The sequence below is a fragment of the Sciurus carolinensis genome, chromosome 16 (assembly GCF_902686445.1).
Source record: "Sciurus carolinensis chromosome 16, mSciCar1.2, whole genome shotgun sequence".
Classification (NCBI taxonomy): Eukaryota; Metazoa; Chordata; class Mammalia; order Rodentia; family Sciuridae; genus Sciurus; species Sciurus carolinensis.
Genome location: NC_062228.1, coordinates 426,631 through 446,838, shown reverse-complemented (window position 1 = coordinate 446,838; position 20,208 = coordinate 426,631). Strand labels below are relative to the sequence as shown.

At 54.5% G+C, this 20,208-nt stretch overlaps 2 protein-coding genes and 1 non-coding gene across 8 annotated transcripts in view; all 3 read left to right on the top strand.

Annotated features, from left to right (window-relative positions):
* The window catches only part of Spg7 (SPG7 matrix AAA peptidase subunit, paraplegin), a 28,883-nt gene extending 18,817 nt beyond the window's left edge, over positions 1–10,066 (top strand). For 3 of the 5 annotated variants that reach the window (XM_047527868.1, XM_047527867.1, XM_047527869.1), the window contains 8 exons: positions 682–806; positions 1,862–1,964; positions 2,593–2,703; positions 4,188–4,303; positions 5,619–5,775; positions 6,688–6,854; positions 7,377–7,454; positions 9,228–10,066. In XM_047527868.1, the coding sequence (XP_047383824.1) occupies positions 682–806; positions 1,862–1,964; positions 2,593–2,703; positions 4,188–4,303; positions 5,619–5,775; positions 6,688–6,854; positions 7,377–7,454; positions 9,228–9,428 (1,058 nt within the window). In that variant the 3' untranslated portion in view covers positions 9,429–10,066. Of the gene's footprint in view, positions 1–681; positions 807–1,861; positions 1,965–2,592; positions 2,704–4,187; positions 4,304–5,618; positions 5,776–6,133; positions 6,201–6,687; positions 6,855–7,376; positions 7,455–9,227 lie in introns of those variants that run through there. The other 2 variants (XR_007105364.1, XM_047527871.1) reach the window with 2 other exon arrangements.
* A 4,706-nt stretch (positions 10,067–14,772) lies between these two features.
* On the top strand, positions 14,773–18,442 carry Rpl13 (ribosomal protein L13). Of its 2 annotated transcripts, none has more exons than XM_047529489.1 (6): positions 14,773–14,815; positions 15,010–15,126; positions 15,249–15,390; positions 15,586–15,759; positions 16,326–16,382; positions 18,082–18,442. In XM_047529489.1, exons 2-6 carry the CDS (start codon positions 15,023–15,025, stop codon positions 18,238–18,240), a joined length of 636 nt encoding a protein of 211 aa, XP_047385445.1. In that variant the 5' UTR covers positions 14,773–14,815; positions 15,010–15,022; the 3' UTR covers positions 18,241–18,442. The 2 variants fall into 2 exon arrangements, with proteins under 2 accessions (XP_047385445.1, XP_047385446.1); XM_047529490.1 differs by having other exon boundaries at positions 14,785–14,815; positions 15,017–15,126.
* Positions 15,448–15,530, top strand: LOC124967694 (small nucleolar RNA MBII-202). Its single transcript, XR_007105610.1, has one exon. It is a non-coding gene; the product is annotated as a small nucleolar RNA MBII-202 (small nucleolar RNA).
* Positions 18,443–20,208: the final 1,766 nt, after the last annotated feature.

The window sequence follows — 20,208 nt, the reverse complement described above, 5'->3', positions numbered from 1 at the left end:
CCCAGGTGTGGGAAGGGCAGTAAGGCTAGGGCAGATGCGGCTTCCTTTCAAAGCCAGCCTCCCTTCAAGGCCGTGCCTCAGCTTCGGTGAGGGGGTGCTGTGCCTCAGCTGCCCTCTCGAGAGGTGGATGGCAGCGACCGTGCAGCACCGGCCTGGCTTGTTGTTCCAGGCTGTCGCTAGGGGACGGGTGCTGCTCTTCTGTGAGAAGGCTCCTAGCAATTATGAGAGCAGGCCCTGTGTTGGCTTCCACCTCTGTCCTGGCCACTGCTGTCCCATGACGCTTAGGGATGGCAGCCCTTGGTGAGGTGACCGGGCCCGTGGCACAGGCTCCTGGACTTCACTGTCTAGGCTATACACAGAACTGGTTAAGGACGGGGGCAAGTCTGACACACCCTCAGGACCTCACTAGTATTTCTTCTGTTTATTTATTTATTTATTTTAATATTATTTATTTATTTTAATCATATATATTTTTTTAGTTGTTGATGAGCCTTTATTTAATTTATTTATGGTTGTAAGGCAGGAAGGCCTTGCTTCCCAGCTCAAGTCCAGAGGTGTTGCTCTCCCACGCGACCTGGGAGAGTCTCCACCGTCTGTGTCCTGAGAGGGGAAGCCACAGGAAAGAGCCACTGTGTCTCGACTGCCCATGCTGAAGGCTGAGTGTCCACCCTGTCCCTTCAGGGATGGGCACCACAGATCACGTCATTGTGCTGGCATCCACCAATCGAGCTGACGTTTTGGACACGGCTCTGATGAGGCCCGGCCGACTGGACCGACACGTCTTCATTGATCTCCCCACGCTGCAGGTCAGCACCTTGCTCCCACGGTAGGCCGCCAGCTGTCCAGCACTCCTGACCTGCTGTGGCCTCCACTGGGTGCTCACTGCCCTCCATCCCTGACTCCCGCTGTCCCTCGACTTGGCAGCTTGCTGGTGCTTAACCCTGTTCTGCCCTCATCTTGGCCTCTGGGCTCGAGAGGGCTGGCTGGGTGACTTGTGGAGCCAATGTTTGAGACCAGATCCAGGGAAGGAAAGACCTAGTTTATTTTTGTGTGTGGGGGGGTTTGTTTTGTTTTGTTTTGTTTGTTTTTGTTTTCTTTTTTTTTGGTCCTGGGGATTTAACGCAGGCATGCTGTACCACTGAGCCACGTCCCCAGCCTTTTTATCTTTGGGGACAGGGCCTCACTCAATGCTGAGGCCTTACTAGGAAATCACTCTTTTTAAAATGGTTTTTGGTTGTCATTGGGTCTTTTATGTTGTTTATTTATTTATACGCGGTGCTGAGGATTAAACCAAGGCCTCACATGCCAGGCGAGTGCTCCGGCACTGAGCCCAGCCCGGCCCAGGAAAGCTGCATGCCACACTCCTTCCACCTGAGCTCTGCACAGGCTCGCTTCCTCGCCCCGCCTCTCGAGTGCTTGCTCTCCCTCTGCGAGTGGGTGGAGTGGACGTCCTGGCAGCCCCCAGCCTCCATGCTGCCAAGGGAGCAGCAACCCAGTGCAGTGAGGAGGGTCCCCGTGCGGTGGGGGGCCGAGTCAGGTAGTTGGTGCTGTGCCACACCCGCACAGGTGTCTGGCTCTGCACTGGAGGCTGGCTCTTGACTGAGAAGTGTGGTCAGAAGGCTCCAGAACATGCAGGATGTGTGAGAATCAGCTCAGCACTGCTGATGCACTTCATTCCTGTAGTCTTGTGTGTTTCCTTTCCATTCTTAAAACCCTACTTTCAGCTCTGTATTGGTTTTCCAAACAATGGGTGGTGACTCGGTGAAGCGCGCTGGCTTCAAAGCCAGCAGTTCTTGGGAGCCCTTGCAGGTCTTGGTGCCCTGCTGGTGGGCATGAGTCCAACTGTGGCCCTGTCTGGCAGGAGAGGCGGGAGATCTTCGAGCAGCACCTGAAGAGTCTGAAGCTCACCCAGGCCAGCAGCTTCTACTCCCAGCGGCTGGCGGAGCTGACGCCAGGGTTCAGTGGTATGTCCTCGGCCTGCAGCTGGCTCGCAACACCAAGGGCGGGTCGGCGGTCTCCGCAGCACTTGCAGGTGTCAGGCCGCCTTGGGGCTGTCAGTTTGGGCCTGGGCAGAAGGGAGGTGGCCGCCTCTTCCCCTGTGGCAGCTCCACAGGTGGTAGCCCTGAGGTGGCCAGCAGAGGCCCTATGCAGAGCACTGGGGCACAGCCTGTGTCCTGCTGTGTGGGCTGCCGCTGGCCTTCCGGGTCAGACAAGGCACCCTGCCCTGCTCTGCCCTGCGGCTCCTGCCACCCGTGGCTTGGCTGTCAGCAGAAGTGGGTGGCACAGATCAAGTTTTTTCCAAGGCTTTTTTGTTTTGGTGGTACTGAGAACTGAGCCCAGGGCCCTGTACCGCTGAGCCACAGCCCAGCCCTTTCTGTCAGCAGGCTGTCCAGGCTGAGCTCCAGCTGGTGCCCCTCCTGCCCGGGCCTCTCCTCGCCTTCCCGCGCTCTCCCTGCTCCCTCTCCCTGTGCAGCACCCCTTCTGCCACTCTTCTGTCCACTCTTCTTCACCCTTCTTGCCTCCCTTTCCTTCCCATAAGCCCCTTGGGGAAGAGCGAGTGCCCCCTCCCACTGGCCACGGCCATGTTGACAGGTGCTGACATCGCCAACATCTGTAACGAGGCTGCGCTGCATGCCGCGCGTGAGGGGCACACGTCCGTCCACACCTTCAGCTTCGAGTATGCGGTGGAGCGCGTGGTGGCTGGTATGATGCATGCTCTTCTGTGTAGACCTGTGTTCTTGGGGACTGGGCCCAGAAATGCCCGGGGGGCCTGGCACACAGACTCGAGAGTAGAGGCAGGCAGATGCCCGTCCGTGTAGCTAAGCAGCCAGGAATCTTGCTTTTCTCAGCTTAAGACGCTGCACACTCACCTGAGCGCTCCCCAGGCAGGCACTACGGTGCCCGCACCCAGGCCGACAGTCTGTCCAGCCTCCTGTCTGGTGGCTGAGAACCCCCACCCGCTGGACCCGGCCCAGGCACCAGCTGTGTTCTGGGTGGGTCAGGGCAGGGAGGGGCATGAGTGCCTTGGTCGTGGCAGGGATGTCAGAAGCGTGCGCCCCCATTCAGCAGGATGGGAGCTGAGTTTGGGCAGGTGGGACGGCCGGGACCACGGCTGTCTGAGGAGAGCAGGACTGTGACTGGGTGAGGTTCTCAGCCCCCCTGGTGGCCTCCACGCATGGTCAGTGCATCTTTTTGTTGGTCAGGGCTCGGATGGTCACAGTAGCCCAAGACAAGCTGGCCTTCTGGAGGAATCCGCCTTGCCAGGGTCTGGGAAGCTCAGGCCTCCCTCGTCTGCCAGCCCTGCAGGAACTGCATCCTGGCGGCCCCCAGCTTGAGTGCACTCGGGACACATGCCATCTGGCCCCGGGGGCTGCGGTGTGGGAGACTGTAGCTACCAAGCCTGCAGAGGCCAGGACTAGAGCTGCCTTGTGTCTTCCTGAGCGTTTGTTCTGTGTGACTGTTTTTATGCAGAAGGCAGTAAGCTTTCAGGTAGCAGCATCTGAGCAGGGGAGACAGTGGGAACAACCAGCTTCTAAAGAAGGTGCTCACAGGATGCCGGGGCACGTGCCCTGGCCATGGGTGCCCAGCTAGTCCATGCCGAATGTGTAACTTGCTGCTTCAGGGGCATCCTGTACTGTGAGGCCTGTGGCCTCAGGCTTACACCTGTGGTCAGCTCTGGTTGAAGTGATTTTAGCAGCATGTCTTAGATAAATTCGGTCTCACAGTGAGAGGTGGTAGAGATTCTAATTGCATGCTGTACTAAATACTATGAATCTAGGACTTAGAGTGCACACTGGAACTTGAAGGTGTCTGAAAGTCTGGGACAGTGAATGGAACTGCCCCGTAGGTGTGAGTGCGGAAGGTGTGAACAGAGACTGCCCTGAGGAAGGACCTGGGCGGCCGCCACCACCAGAGGTTCCAAGGGAGCATGTGCAGAGACTCCAGCCCCAGCCTTGCAGGCCCACCAGGGCAGGGAGAGGCTTACTGAAGGGTGGCACTTGTCCCAAAGGTCTGCACGCACTGCTTGGACAAATCCAGCATTTATCAAAGAAAAGGCAGGACCTCCTCTGGTGTCGCTCCTGAGAGGGTGTTGGGAGTGACATTTGTAGTGAGTGGGCTGAGCTGCAACCAGGGCACAGGGCCCAGGCTGTGCTCTGTGCCTGACTCCATTCTCGGCATGCGTTTAGGGACTGCTAAAAAGAGCAAGATCCTCTCCAAAGAGGAGCAGAAGGTGGTCGCCTTTCACGAGTCAGGCCACGCCCTGGTTGGCTGGCTGCTGGAGCACACGGAGGCTGTGATGAAGGTAGGTCTCAGCTGGCCTGCGCGGCACAGCCCCCCACAGAGCTGGCTCAGGAGGCGAGCTGGTGCGGGATGTGCCGCACGTGCTTATGCTTGGTGAGAGCAAAGCCTGTGGGACTGAGGATCAGGTTCCAGACTGGCAGGAACTAGGGCCAGAGGCAGGCGTGGGTCTGGCTTCTAAGCTACAGCTTCAGTTCTGGGCATGACCAGGGTCCCTGCCCTCAGCCTCACCGTGACGACATGGAGTCGAGCTGAGCAGTCAGCTGGAAACCTGCTCTGGTGAGCAGTCCTGGGCTTGAGCTTCCTCCTGTCTGATGCTGTTATCCACAAAACAGGCCAGACTGGGAGCTCGAATGACCATAAGGCAGTTCTGACAGTTGGAGAGGGAACGTCCTGCCTGCAGTTGCGAATGGCCTCTGCTTGTCCTCTCCAGGGAGCCTGCTGTGGCACTGAGACTGGGGGCAGCAGCCCACATGGGCAGTTTGGTTTGAGGCATGTGCTGAGGGGCAGCTGCTCTGTGCTCTGCAGCCCTGGCCAGATGGCTCTGCCCGGGGCCCTCCCTCACTGCCGTTGGAGTTCACTGCAGCAGTTTGTTCTTGGTCATGTTAAGGAGCAGTAGGCAGTCCCTTTACGTCTGAGAGCATCCAAAGGCTGGTTCGGTAGCATGCTGCCCCCATGGGTGTTTTCATTGCCACCTAGGGTGTCCAGCAGGCACTGAGATAATGGACCAGGCCCAGGGTGAGGAAATCAGGGCCCTCATGAACTCAGCAATGAAGCCAGATAATATCTCAGAAAATCAGAATTAATGCAGAAAAAACCCGTGATGAGCTGGGTGCAGTGGTGCACGCCTGCGGTCCCATTGACTCAGGAAGCTGAGGCAGGAGAACCACAGGTTGGAGGCCTACCTGGGCAATATTGGGAGATCTCAAAATAAAAACTGGAGAGGACTGGGGGTGTGGCTTAGTGGTAGAGCACCTGTGGATTCCACCCCACAGTACGTAGCAGAGAAAAGAGAAGAAACAAAGATCCATGAAGAATGAAGTGTCAGGATTTCAGATTTCCTTCCCTTTTCAGAATGGAGTTTGTTGACTGCAGTCAGGTAACTGAATTGTGCTCTGCGAGTCACTGCTGATGGGTTGTCACTGTGAGCATGACTGCCACAGTCATGTCCATCAAACCATCGTGTAATTTGTTCTAGGTTATTGTGGGCTGGTGGGGAACCCAGAGCCTCTGGGCCCCCACCACTGAGCTACAACTGCAGCCTGGCTTTAGATGTTCTCTGACCTCTCTTCTGACTCCTCCTCCTTGACCCTCTGTAGGTCTCCATAGCACCCCGGACCAATGCTGCCCTGGGCTTTGCTCAGATGCTCCCGAGAGATCAGCACCTCTTCACCACAGAGCAGCTGTTTGAGCGGATGTGCATGGCCCTGGGTGGTCGAGCAGCTGAGGCCATCTCCTTCAGCAGGGTCACTTCTGGTAGGGCTGGCCCACAGGATCTGGAGGTGCCAGAGCAGGGTTATGCCTGCGGCACTTGGTTCTGTACATGTGATGGGGTGAATCTGATGTAGGACTGACATGGCACACGCATGTGTAGTTTATTTCATTCACTCTTTCTTAAAAGTTGAGCTGTTGCCAGAGGTGACTGGGAGCTAAGCAAGCCCTTTAAATAACTTAATTATACAAACGTACATACATGCAGACTCTAAATGCATGTGATTGGTTATTGGTTGTGGCTGCATCGAAGTGGATAAAATGGAAGCAGCTTCCCTGTTCTCAAGCTGTCACTCCACTGTGGTGTGCAGAAAGGTGACAAGGGTCCCTGCTCTACCCCCAGGACATCAAGCTTGAGGTTGATGGGCTTGCCTTGTACAGAGTGGTCTCATGCTTAAGAAGTGCCACAGGTGAGCCAGGCAGGCTTCCTGAGCAGACTTTAAACCAGGATTTCTTTTTCTTTTTCTTTTTCTTCTTTTTCTTTTTCTTTTCTTTTCTTTCTTATTTCATCTATCTATCTATCTATACTGGGGGTTGAACCCAGGGTATTGTACTATTGAGCTACATCCCCAGCCCTTTTTATTTTGAGACAGGGTCTCACTAAGTTGCTGAGACTAGCCTTGGACCTGTAGTCCTCCTGCCTCAGTCTCAGTCTCTGGGATGACAGGCATGCACCACTGTTCTTGCTAACCCAAGAGCATTCTGGGGAGGGTTGGGATTTTCCCTTGAGGAGCAGCAGCCAGGTGCAGACTTCTGATGTCTGCAGTGCAGTGAACGTTCTCAGGGATGAGGTGCTGGGGGAAGTGCAGTGCCTGTCCCCTGATGGGACCTGGAACCTGGCGCCCCTGTGCCACATGTGCCGCTGAAGATGTGCCCCTCCTTGATCCTGCACCCCAGGGGCCCAGGACGACCTGCAGAAGGTCACCCGCATCGCCTACTCCATGGTGAAGCAGTTCGGGATGGCACCTGGCATTGGGCCTATCTCCTTCCCCGAGACACAGGAAGGCCTCATGGGCATTGGACGGCGCCCCTTCAGCCAGGGCCTCCAGCAGATGATGGACCATGTGAGTCTGCTCAGGCCTCACTGCCATACCCCTGCCCAAGAGAGAGGGGACACCTGGGGCTGCAGCAGTAGTTCAGCCATCCCACTCAGGAGGCCCACTGTTGCCCGAGCACCCCGCTGCAGACCTGGCTCGGGTTCTCTCCTCCCGAGTGCTGTCACCCTGACCAGTTGGTAAACTGCAGAGAGGAATGTCAAATCAGCACACTGAATAACAGCCGTATACACGATCCTGCAGCCTGTGCTGGGCCAGGACAGTGTGCAGGTGGGACCCCTCCAGCCGCAGTCTGCAGGGTGTGAGTGCAGCCAGCGGGCTGGCACCTGGATACCTGGACATGGTGTTTCCAGGATGGGTGGGCTCCTGGACACGGTGTGAGCAGGAGACCACGGCTTGTCGCAAGAACGAAAGGCGTGGTCTGAGCCTGTGTTTTCTCCCTGCGTTTGGCTGCTGGAACCGGCCATTGGTGATGAGTCTGTAGACAGCAGACTGCCCTTTCCATGACAGATCTGCCCCTTTCCTCCACAGGAAGCAAAACTGCTGGTGACCAAGGCCTACAGACACACCGAGAAGGTGCTTCTGGACAACCTGGACAAGCTGCAGGCGGTGAGGGCGAGCAGCACCTGGCACAGCGTTACCTCTCATGGGGCACTCGACTGTGCCCACAAACCCCACCTAGCCCAACCCAGTCTCTGTGCTGTGTGTCCAGCCAGTCCCTCCGCATAGAAGAGCATTCTCTTCGCTTGTGCACATGTGACTCAGCATCAGCAGTGCTTCTTTATTTTTATTTTTTTTAATTTTTTTTAGTTGTAGACAGACACAGTACCTTTATTTATTTTTATCTGGTACTGAGGATTGAACTCAGTGTCTTGCACATGCTAGGGGAACACTCTGCCACTGAGCCACAGCCCAGCCAGCATCGGGAGTTACTAACTTTATTTTGGTACTAGAGATTGAACCCAGGGTGCTTTACCACTGAGCTGCATCCTTACCCCTTTTTAAAATTTTATTATGAGACAAGTCTTCCTAAGTTGCTTAGGGCCTCACTAAGTTGCCCAGGCTGATCTTGAACTTGCCATCCTTCCTCAGCCTCCCAAGCTGCTGGGATTATAGGTACGTGCCACCACACCTGGTCTTCCCTGTTCTTGGTGACCTGACTATCCAAAATTGGGATCTCCTTTGTTGGGATTGTTTGAACCCAGTGCCTCATACATGCAAGTGCTCTACCACTGAGCCACATCCCCAGCCTATTTTGAATTTTGTTTTAGAGACAGGGTCTCCCTGAGTTGCTTAGCATCTTGCTGTTCCTGAGGCTGACTCTGAACTCGAGATCCTCCTGCCTCAACCTCCCAACCTGCTGGGATTACAGGCGTGTGTCCCTGTGCCCAGCCCTAATGTCTTCTTATAGTGGGGTTGGTGGGCTTTGGGGAGGACAGTCCCAGAGGTGGAGTTGCTTTGGTGTCTTGGGCCCTGCTAACTGCCACCAGAATGTGGTAGTGTCAATGGCTCTTTGTGCCACCCAGGTGGGAGGACCAGTGGGCTTACTCCTTTACCTCCTCTTGTTTCCTTACCCTGAGCTGGCTTCTCTGTCAGCTGGGAATAGTGTTTTGGGGCCCAGCCCCGAGCCCCTGCCTCTGCACGTGAGTTGGTGTGCGTGCCTGATCCCCCTGCTCTGTAGCCCTGGTTCACTCCAGGGGAGACGGGACTGGGTGCAGGCTGGGATGCCACTGACTACAGAGCGGATCTGCCCGTCTGGACTATGATTGGCGGGTTTGAAGTACAACCAAAGGCATATTGCTCCAGTTTGGGGGTTACTGTTTTGTTTCGAAAATGGTGTTTAACTAGCATGGGTTCAATCCTTAACATCAGAGAAAGAAAGAAAAAAAAAAGTGGAAGTTTTTCCTTGACCAGGAAGATGTGCACCCTTAAGACAGATGTGAACTTTTCTGGGACCACATCGGGAGAGGTAGAAATTCCCTGCCCATGTGGCCTCAGCACCCTCCCCAGACTCAGGCAGGAGGCCGCGCACCCTCCCAGGCCCAGCCTCTGCAGCCTCTCCCATCCCTCTGAGACGTGCGCACCTCGTGAGGTGAAGGAAGTGCGGAGACTGAGGGAACTAGAGCCCCGATGACCCCAGGATGACCCCAGGCCGACCCCAGGCCCCCAGGCCGGCGGGGCGGGGTGGGGTTCCTGCGCACACGGTCTTGGCACCTCTGCACCCCTGGGAAGCAGCTGAGGTGTCCTGCGCAGAATGCCTCCCGTCCCCTGGGGCAGCAGGGCTCTGGAACAGGTCCAGGTGTCCAGGTGTCAGGCTCTGCTCTCAGAGGCCTGGCCCCGTGATTCTCACGTAACTCTCAGAACACCGTGTTTGCTTTCCAGCTGGCAAATGCCCTTCTGGAAAAGGAAGTGATAAACTACGAGGACATCGAGGCCCTCATTGGCCCACCGCCCCACGGGCCTAAGAAGATGATCCCGCCACAGAGGTGGATCGATGCCCAGAGGGAGCAGCAAGCCTCAGGGGAGGAGGAAGCGGCCCAGCAGCCCCCGCCCCGGGGGGAAGAGCCCTCTTGGCCCAGATAGCTGCAGCTCCTGGCCACTCCACCGTGACCCAGGGCTTCTCCCCGCCCACCCCTGCCCTGTCCCCACCTGCCTGGTTTCCTTTCATCTGAGATTGCCCTCCTCTTTGAGCTCTTCCAGGCCTCTGCAGTGGGACTGGGATCTGTCTGTCGGTTCCTGTCTGCAGCTGACCAAGCTTGGCATTTGCACGTCGCTCCCCCTTGTCAGGAGCATGCATAGAAGTGCTGAGTTCCCGGGTCAGACTTGTGCCCCTGCGTGTGGCCACATGGATCCAGAGGCAGCCCGCAGTCAGAATGAACCTGCTTGTCCTGAGACTCCCAGGAAATGCTAACAGGTCCACCACGAGGGCCTCTGAGCCGTTTGTCCTCTTCTCATGGCACTCACCCAGCAAGGGGACAACAGCGTTGGGACTGGGCACCCGACCCTAGAGGATTCGAACTCCGCCACCTGCCTCCATGTGGACAGGTGTGAGCAGGGCACCTCTCCCGTCTGGTGTAGCCTCGTGCATGGGACACACCCTGAGGGTCGTGCTACTTCACTGACAGGTTCCGTGGGTGGGGCTGGGGTGCAGTCTGGGTTAGCACTTGCCTTGCTTGTTCCATCCCCAGCACCACAAAGGAAAATAAAATTGTGCAGGTGGAGAAGCTTTGTGCTGCACTGCCCAGGTCACAGCGTCTGGTTCAGGTCACACTCGAGTCGTGCAGTAGCAAGACCGTGTAGGGGTGAAGCATGGATGCCCAGCAGTGGGCCTGGCTCTGGCTCCTGGGAGTGGCACATGGGCTCCTGCTTGCAACTCCTGCCCTCGGGCCTCTGCCCTCCCTGTGCGGTGGCATTTGGAGCTCTGGATCATGGTCACTTCCTTTTGCTCCAGTGTGGACTCAACCCTGAGGAAGCCTACAGGGCCCAGGGAGGGTAGGTGCGGGAGTACGGGGAAGGGGGTTCTGGGCACTCAGTGAGGGACACTGGCCTCAGCCCCATCTCCCGTCTCCCGTTTACTGCTAGAGACTTGCACCTGGGAGGTGTCTGGCCGGCGCTGCCCTAGGGCAGAATCCTCAACAGTTGTCCTGAAGTGGACATGGCGCTGATGCTGCCCATTGAATGGGCCGTGCGTGTGTCCTTGGGGGAGTCATTGGATAAATCCAGGCCACAGCACAGCTAGGGAGTGGACTGAGGTGCAGCCTAGTCTCCTAGCCCTCGTCAGTATGGGTGGACTTGGTGGCCATTGCTAATTTATAGGAGTGAGTTGTTTGGACTGGCTCTGGCCAAACTGGATGATCCACGGTGGGCCCACTCGTGGGAGCTCAGGATTCTGGGATGCATGCTGCATGCTGTGTCCACGCCTCTGAGGTACCACAGAGAGAGGTGGGCCCCTAGGCAGCTGAGCTGCCCCGGGCATCCCTGTGGACACCAGAAGGCTGAAGTGTACCCTGTGACCCTTTCCATGGGGACCAGAGCACGCCCTTTGAGCAAGCCCAGAAGACCACTGAAGGGGCAAGAAAGAAAGCATGCCAAAGTGAGGCCCCGTTCTCCACGCTCCTCTCTGCTCACCAACAGACACTTTTGGTTCAGATAATGGTGTACTTTTTTGGTTTTTCTCTGACGTTCGTTTCATTTTTATTGCAAGCACTTCCAACTGAGCCCCTCTGATCTCTGTGGCCACCAGCCTGACTTGGAAGCTGAGAGGCTGGATGGTGGTTTTGTGACTGTCTCGTCTTTGAGTCAAGCTGCGGGTTTTCCTGACCCAACACCAGCGGTATTCAGATGACAGTCATTGTGAGCACGTTACAGCTGCTAACGATGCTTGCTGAGCACCAAGTGCTGTGGGAACAATGATGGTTTTATAAAGAACGTTCTGGATATTGAAAGACATGGAGGCTGCCACTGACTCTTAGCTTGGATTGCTTTATTATTTTATATTTATTTTTGGTATTGGGGATTGAACCCAGGGACATTTTACCATTGAGCCACAGTCCCAGTCCCTTTTTTATTTTTTATTTTTTTTATTTATTTATTTTTTTTTTTTGGGTGCTGGGGATCGAACCCAGGGCCTTGTGCTTACAAGGCAAGCAGTCTACCAACTGAGCTATCTCCCCAGCCCCCCCCTTTTTTATTTTTGAGAGAGGGTCCCACTCCAATTCGGGCCCTCCTGCCTTGGCTGGGATTACAGGCACGTCCCACCATGCCCAATTTAGCTTGGATTTTTCTGAAACCCAGAGAACCCTGGTGCTGCTCTCAGGATGTGCCCGCAGGGAAGGTGGGAGCCAGAGCAGGTGCAGGCTGGTTTGGAATGAGCAAGTTATGTCTAACTGGGGGTCAGTCCTGAAAGAAGATCTGGACCTGTGTGAAGCATGCCCCACCCTTGCATGGGTGTCCACCTGGGATTCCTGGCCCACACCCAGGGCATACATTCTTGGGAAGAGACATGTCTACATAGTTCTGTGCCAGGGGACTGGGTCTGTGTCTATAGTTAAAGGATTTAAAAACCCTGTGCCAACCAAATATACACAACTGTTCATTTCTTAATTGTTCCCAGTGACAACACTCAGTGTGTTTTCAGCAGAATTTCTTATCAGAATTTTTCTTTGCCTTTCAATTTTGCATAACTTTGAAAGGAAGTGAAGAATGTTCAGGCCTATAAAGGATGGATTCTATGTCCATTTTGGACTGGGTGCTGTGGTGCACACCTATAATCCCAGTGACTGGGGAGACTGAGGTAGGGGAATCCTGAGTTCAAAGCCAGCCTCAGCAACTTAGTAAGATCCTGTCTAAATAAAATACAAAACAGGGCTGGGCGGGCTGGGGAGATAGCTCAGTTGGTAGAGTGCTTGCCTTGCATGTACAAGGCCCTGGGTTTGATTCCCAGTACCGCCAAAAAACAACAACAACAACAAAAAAAAAAAAAAAAAAACAGGGCTGGGGATGTGGTTCAGTGATTAAGTGCTCCTGGATTTAATCCTCAGTACAAAACAAACAAAAACCCACAAGAATCAATGTCCATTTTGGTTCTGTGTAGCAGAGCAGATAAAAACTTTAGGGCTGGGGTAGTAGCTCAGTGGTAGAGTACTTGTCCAGAATGTGTTTGGCACTGCGTTTGGTCCTCAGCACCACCTAAAAAATATATAAATTAAGCTACTGTGTCCATCTACAACTAAAAAAATATTTTTTAGGCCAACCTAGATGTCCTTCAATTGATGAATGGATAAAGAAACTGTGGTATATATATATACAATGGAATAGTACTCAGCTATAAAGAATAATAAAATTACAGCATTTGCAGGCAAATGGATGAAATTGGAGAATATCATGCTAAGTGAGATAAGCCAATCTCAAAAAACCAAAGGAAGAATGATCTCGCTGATAAGCGGATGATGACACGTAATGGGGGGTGGGAGGGTGGCAAGAATGGAGGAAGGAGGGACTGTATAGAGGGAAAAGAGGGCTGGGAGGGGTGGGGGGGAAGGAAAAAATAACAGAATGAATCAAACATCATTACCCTATGTAAGTGTATGATTACGCAAATGGTGTGCCTCTACTTCATGTACAAACAAACAAAATGTATCCCACTTTTTTTTGGGGGGGTGCTGGGAATTGAACCCATGGCCTTATGCTTCCAAGGCAAGCACTTTACCAACTGAGCTATCTCCCCAGCCCCCCCACTTGTTTACAATAAAAATAAATTAAAAGAAAAAAATTATAACTTTTGGCGCTGGGGTTGTGGCTCAGTGGTAGAATGTTTGCCTAGGATGTATAAGACCCTGGGTTTGATTCTTAGCACCACATGAATAAATGAATAAATAAATGAATAAAATAAAGGTCCATCAACAATTACAACTTTACTTTCTTACGGCTACCTTGATTCTGAGCATTTCAGTTTCAGACCTGACTTGTAACACGTGTCCCAGGCAACATCTTTTTCCCCATCTTTGGTATTGGGGACTGAACTCAGGTTGCTTTACTACTTTTTTAGTTTTCAAGACAGGGTCTTGTTAAGGTACTGGAGAATCACAAGTTCTAGGCCCGCCTGGGCAACCTGGCAAGACTTTGTCTCAAAAAATAAAAAGGTTTGAGTGTGAAGCTCAGTGGTACCGTCTGTGGGTTCCATCCCTGCTACAAAAAAAAAAAAAAAAGTTCCAATCCAGCCGCAGCAATTTAGCAAGGAGACCCTAAAGGAGACCCTAAGCAACTTAGTGAGAACCTGTGTCCAAAAATAAAAAGTTCCAAACCAGCCGCAGCAATTTAGCAAGGAGACCCTAAAGGAGACCCTAAGCAACTTAGTGAGAACCTGTGTCCAAAAAAAAAAAAAAAAAAAAAAAAAAGGCACAATTATCAGCAACCTCTTCATTCAGTGTAGGACCCAGACCTGCAAATTTCTCATTTTATGTAATGAAATTTCTAAAACGTGGGTTTTTAGCAGGAAGAAGTCTGGTGGATAGAGGGTGAGGAAGAAAGAGGGTTATTGGGATGTAAGAGTTTACAGATAGCAGTGGAGTGCCATGATTTCAGACTTGTCCTGAATGCAGGTGAAGCGAGCGCAGGACATGTCTGCACACCCCTCACCGCTTCGTGGTCTGATTTTGTTTTGGTACTGGGGATTGAACTCAAGGGTGCTCCACCACTGAGCTACATCCCCGGGTTATCTGCGTTCGGGATCGAACCCAATGCCTTGCGCCAAGTTGCCTCGACCTTGTGATGCTCGGCCTCCGCCGTCGGGCTCTCAGGCGTGCCACTGGCTTCATCTTTTTTATTGCGGATAAGAACATATTTGCAACCGGTCACGCCTATTCTTAGAGAAGTCACCTAAATCTGGGGCCTAAGGACAATGGTGGCTCACTTGTGGCTGTGCGGGTTACATGTGCAAATGCCCAGTTTGTACAAAGTTTAACCTAGAGGCATAAATGTTCCAACCGTATGTCGGAGGACAAGGGAACAAGCGCCGGACCACGGGGGGCTCAGGCTAGGCCCTCCGGCTCGAGCTCTCCAGTCTTTCTGGTGCTGGGGAGGGAACCAGGGCCTGCGCGCCCAGCTCTGAGCTGCCCTCAGCCCCAACCCGCACGTCTCCAAAGGTTTCCGGCCTCCGCGCCGCTGACGCACCGCGTCCCAACAGCAAAACCGCCACCACTCTAGTCTTGGCTCGCGTGGGACGGCTGCGTGACCTGGGCGCTCGGGTCGCCCTCGGCTGCGCGGAGAAGCAGCGGCACCGCAGGGATCGGCCGCGCGGGGGCACTGAAACCGCGGCGCGCGGGTGGCCGGGAGGACGCGCCCGTGACGTCCATTCCTTCCCGGCTCTGATTGGCTGGAGCATTCCGGCCCTTCTGATTGGCAGGACAGGCTACCACCCCAGAGTGCTTTTCGGCACCGCTTCCTTTCCGCTCTCCGGTCCCGCGCAGGAGGTGAGTGCGTCCGACTGCGCCATTGGGTTCTATCCGCCGCCATCAGTCCAGCGCAGCCGCCTGTGCGGCCATGGAAAGGCTTATTCGCTGCCGCAGGCGGCGTGGGACTGGGGCCCAGGCCGGAGGACTTGGGGTGGGGGCCCGGGGCGCGCGGCCGGGCGCCGGTCCTCACTGGCCGCCCTTCTCCCCTCGAGGCCGTAGGCAGCCATGGCGCCCAGCCGGAATGGCATGATCCTGAAGCCCCACTTTCACAAGGACTGGCAGCGGCGCGTGGCCACGTGGTTCAACCAGCCGGCCCGGAAGATCCGCAGGTGCGTGGCGGGCGCGTGGGGGCCTGGGAAGGGGTGCTGCGCTGCGGCGGGGCGCCCGCTGGGGCTCGCCGTCCCCGCGTCGCGCAGTGGAGGTGACTGCCGCCCGGCCTCTCTCCTGCCAGGCGCAAGGCCCGGCAAGCGAAGGCGCGCCGCATCGCCCCGCGCCCCGCGTCTGGACCCATCCGGCCCATAGTGAGGTGCCCCACGGTGCGGTACCACACCAAAGTCCGAGCCGGCAGGGGCTTCAGCCTGGAGGAGTTGAGGGTGAGTGCGAGCAGCGGCGGGGCGCGCCCGTTCGGGCCTGGCCGGGTCTCAGCGGAGTGATGACGTTCTCCGGAATCGCTGAGCTCCACTGATGAGAGCGCACTTGAACCCTTTTCCATCTGACCGCTGAGCGCTGTCGCGGGGCTCCGCGGGGCGGGGCTCCGCGGGGCTCATCCGGGTCTGCTCTCGGGGTAGGTGGCAGGCATCCACAAGAAGGTGGCCCGGACCATCGGCATCTCTGTGGACCCCAGGAGGCGGAACAAGTCCACCGAGTCCTTGCAGGCCAACGTGCAGCGGCTGAAGGAGTACCGCTCCAAGCTCATCCTCTTCCCCAGGAAGCCCTCTGCCCCCAAGAAGGGAGACAGCTCTGTGAGTGCAGTGGGCGGGCAGTGGGCGGGCGAGGGAGCTCTGAGAGGCAAGGTCCAGAGGGACCCATCTCTGCCTGGCGCCTCCATACTCTCCAGAGCCTTGCCATCTGTGTCAGCGGTGGGGTTGAGGGTGAGATTTCTCTCCTAATCAGCTGCCAAGGTGTCCTGTGGTCTTGAGCTGAGTTCTTCTGTCTGCTGGCAGCCGCAGTTGCCGGGGCCAGCTTACCTCACTCGGGTGCATGTTGTCCAGAGGTGTTCCTAGGAGACTCAGAGGATAAAGTCGGCAGTGTCCATCTCCGTGGGCTTCCTGGGGTTGGATTAGGGGATGGATTTGCTCTGCTTCCATTCTGGGCTCTCAGGACCAGTTGAGCATGCATCTGTGCCTGTTTTTTCCCTCTCTAATGACTGGGCACATGGGGGCCCAGGAGGTTGTGATTCTTTAGGTGCAGGCAGCAGCTGCTCTTTCAGGAACAGACACCCAGTGACATCTGGGGCTCTTGGTAGGTAATGAGCTTGAGGTCTTCTAGGAAAGTGGATCTGGACTCACTTGAATCTTACTACATACAGGCTGAAGAACTCAAATTGGCCACCCAGCTGACAGGACCAGTAATGCCTATCCGAAACGTAAGTAGAGACTTGGTTTGCTTAGGTGTTAGTGTTACACGCTAGAGGTTGGCAGGTGAAACCTGTGGTGAGACGGATATCAAGTTGAAGGGCATAGATGAGTGGCTGCTCTGGGTTTTTAGGTTGTGGGAGGGGAGGTTTGTAAGCCCTGGGAAGAGTCTGGGCCACTTGAGGAATGAATGGTCTTGTCCCGCTCTTCACAAGTTTTGGTGACCCTCCCTCGGTTTCCCCACTCCAAGCCTGCAAGTTTCAAAACTATGTTCTAATTAAAACATTTATGCTAAGCATAGGAGATGGAAATTAGGTACTGGTTACTTGCTGGGGGTGGTGGTGCATGCCTGTAATCCCAGGAGCTCAGGAAGCTGAGGCAGGAGGATTGCAGGTTTGAGGCCAGTCTCAGCAATTTATTGAGGCTGTAAGCATCCTAGTGATACTGTCTCAAAAAATGAAAAAGGTCTGGGGATGTGGCTCAGTGTTTAAGCGTCTCTGGGTTCAATCCCTTGTATAAAAAAAAAAAATACACTAACGGACAATAAATACTGTAGGGGAAACGTACCAAAAGTAGGAAAAAGCATGGTGAATTAACCAGAATATACTTTGCAAAAAGTATTTAAGCTAAGAACCCTGAAACCAGATGACACCCAGTGGTGTGGGACTCTTAGGTAGTGAGCATGAGGGTCTCCCACTGAGGGCACCCCCCCTGCCGCTCACTGCTATTTGGAAGCCCAGTCTTCAGACAGCCTTCTGAGGGTGCTAGTGATCTTCTGGCTCCTGTGGCCTTAAACTTTGGATCCTCCTTCCTCACCCTCTCAAGTTGCTGAGATTGCAGGTGTGCACCACTCACTGTGCCCAGCAGTGTTGTTCCTTTTGAGCACTTTTTATGTAGTTTGGTGGATTTGCCATATTTAAGGTCCTGTGTGGGTGAGGCCACACTGGAGTCACATGCCCCTGGCCGTTCATTCATCTGTATGAATGAGTGACAGGGTCTCTCAGTTGACCAGGCTGCTTCAGACTTGTAGTCTTCCTGCCGTGGCATTCTGAGTAGCTGGATTACAGGCAGGAGTCATTCCTAGCTTCGATTTTTATTTTCGTTATTGAGGATTGAGCCCAGGGGTGTATCCTCCTGTGTCACTGGGTTTACAGGCACACACCAACATGCCCATCTTTTTAAAATTTTTAATTATTGTGACTAGGAAGTCAAAATTAAGGGGAGAGGTTTTTTTCCTTTAATATTTATTGAGTTTGCTGATTCATTTTCTTGATTGATGAGGTGCTTACTAAGTTGTGCAGCCTGGTATCAAACTCTTTTTTTTTTTTTTTTTTTTTTTAAGATGTCGATGGACATTTATTCTACTCATTTATTTATATGTAGTGCTGAGAATCGAACCCAGTGCCTCACACATGCCAGGCAAGCGCTCTACCACTGAGCCACAATGCCAGCCTCCTGGCATCAAACTCTTGATCCTTCCACCTCAGCCTCCTGAGATGCTGGGATTATGGGCATGCACTGCCACGCCCGGCTGTGGAGAGGCTTTCTAACCTCCAAAGAGGATGGTCTGTGTGTCCATCCCTGGTGGCCCCTGCAGCTCCTTCGTGGTGCCAAGTCAGCTTTGCCTGGCCTCCGTTGGACTTATGCTGGTGTGGTTGTGGACAGTTCCACACAGCCCAAGGTATCAGCCTAACCCTGTCCTCCTTCCAGGTGTATAAGAAGGAGAAGGCCAGAGTCATCACCGATGAGGAGAAGAACTTCAAGGCATTTGCCAGTCTCCGCATGGCTCGTGCCAATGCCCGGCTCTTTGGCATCCGGGCAAAGAGGGCCAAGGAAGCTGCAGAACAGGACGTTGAAAAGAAAAAATAAAGTGCTGTGGAGCCTTGTAATAAATGCTCTCAGTGAAGCTAAAGCTGGGGCCCCTGTGCTGCCTTCACGTGCAGCGGCCAACCTGTGGTGGGTCAGATTGTAGGCTGTGGTGCTGGGTTCTCTGTGGCTGCCCAGACCCTGCATTGCCATCTTTTTTTCTGTGTGTTAATGTCACATCTCAAGAATTAGATTGGTCACTTGATTTGCTCCTGGATCCTTCTTGCCCCTTTGGCCATCCTTAACATATTTTTAAGCTGTTCTTGCTCCATGACCAGATTGTAGGCAGGGTGAGGGTGTTCACTGCCCACCTCAGAGATGGGCCTTGTCTGCCTGTGTGCCTCGCAGCATGTTCCTGTGAGATGGTCTAGCCCACATGAGCAGAGCCTGCTGTTGGTCACTGGCTGTGACAGCCTGATACAGCTTTCTTGTCGGGACATACCCAGTATTGTCAGGTGTAGATCTTTATGAACTTAGGGGCTGCTTCCAGCCTGGAGGTGGCAGGTGCTGCAGTGTCACAGCTGTGACGCTGACAGCTCTTTGGAGATGGTGTACCCCTGAGCCTGAGAATGCAGTGAAAGCCCCTGGCTGTTGCCAGGGTGCTCTGTTCCATTGCTCTGAGAGCCTGACTTGCAAGTAGTTGTGTTGCAGAGGTCTTGGAAACTCCCCAGGGAGGTTTGGGTGTGGCCCAGCAGCAGCTAGTTCCCTCCAGGTTGTAACCAGTCTGCAGGCCACTGTCGAGAGCACAGGTCCTTTTGTGAGAGGTGAGCTAGGAGCTAGTCACTGGCCCGTAGAGTTCCTGCTGTAAGGTACCATTCCAGCCTGGTGGAGAGGGTAGGGAGAAAGCTACTGCTTTCCTTAGGCATGCCCCACCCCTGCTGCGTCACCAGCAGAACCTTCCAGGGTGAAGGTCCTTTCCCATCTGGACTGCTTGTCAAGAGGTACAGGGTTGAGTAGTTGGAAAAGGCCTTAGTGGGAAGAAGAGATTCCAGGATTCTCCGGGGTTAATCTGCGAGGAGCTGCCTTCCTGCCACAGAGGGTCCTTACACCAGCAGGTTAGCTAGATGTCCTAAGACCCATCAATGGCAGTGGTAGGAAGTCGGCACACAGCCCACCTGCAGGTAGGAGGCTTCCTCAGTCCCTTTTACAGATAAGGTAAAGGTCTGCCTGGTCACCCAAACCTCTGTAGTCCCTGGTAGGAGGGAGTAGCCAGTGTGTCCTCTGCAGGGGCTGTGATCATGCATTCCTTGGATCATTGAGGACTGGGTTGGACATTGTGGCCACAGAATTGTCCCTCTACTTGAGAAGCAGCAAGCTCCAGCAGTCCTTGAGGCTGAGGAAATGCCCCTGGGCAGGTGGGTGGCAGTTGATGGGAGCCTTCAGGGAGGCCAGCCCTGAATCCAGCTTGTTGGGAGAATGCTGGCCCTTCGGCATGGCCAAGGCAGGACTCCCCTTAGCACACCCAGCTGGATTCTAGGGCAGCCCTGTGATTTACACCCTTGGGAAGTGGTCCATTGATGGCTGTATTAAGTACGGCCACGGGGCCAGACATTCGTGACTGCAACATGCAGTCCCTGTGAAGCAGCAGGTGCACTCTGCTGTCCCTGTAGGGGCAGCTGCATTACAAAAGGCAGGGGGCTTACTGGTGGCCACCAAGGCAGAGTCTGAAGGGCCCTGATCCTTGCTGAGATGGTCCCGGGCAGGGCCTTCGTGCCATTCTCTCCAGGCCATCAGGAGGATTCCAGCCATGCTGTGCTGGACTCCCGAGATGATGGCTAAGCACGGTTATGTGCTGCTGTTTGATTCCCCAGAATGGGAGACTCTTAAAGTACTTGTAGATCCCCCTTCCCTTTGCAGCTGGGTAGGAGTCTGTCAGTGGTCCTGTGCTTTGTTCAGCCAGGCTTCTCCAGGGGAGCAGGTGGTGGGTCTGGAGCTCATGCCCTCCAAGGAGCATTGGTTTTGTCCTGGCAA

What these genes read in the sequence shown, in the direction of transcription:
- Rpl13 (XM_047529489.1), top strand. Translation starts at nt 15,023, where the DNA reads ATGGCGCCCAGCCGGAATGGCATGATCCTGAAGCCCCACTTTCACAAG. An exon ending in TCAGCCTGGAGGAGTTGAGG is followed by an intron (nt 15,391 to 15,585) that starts GTGAGTGCGAGC and finishes CTCTCGGGGTAG; the next exon opens with GTGGCAGGCATCCACAAGAA. An exon ending in CCAAGAAGGGAGACAGCTCT is followed by an intron (nt 15,760 to 16,325) that starts GTGAGTGCAGTG and finishes TACTACATACAG; the next exon opens with GCTGAAGAACTCAAATTGGC.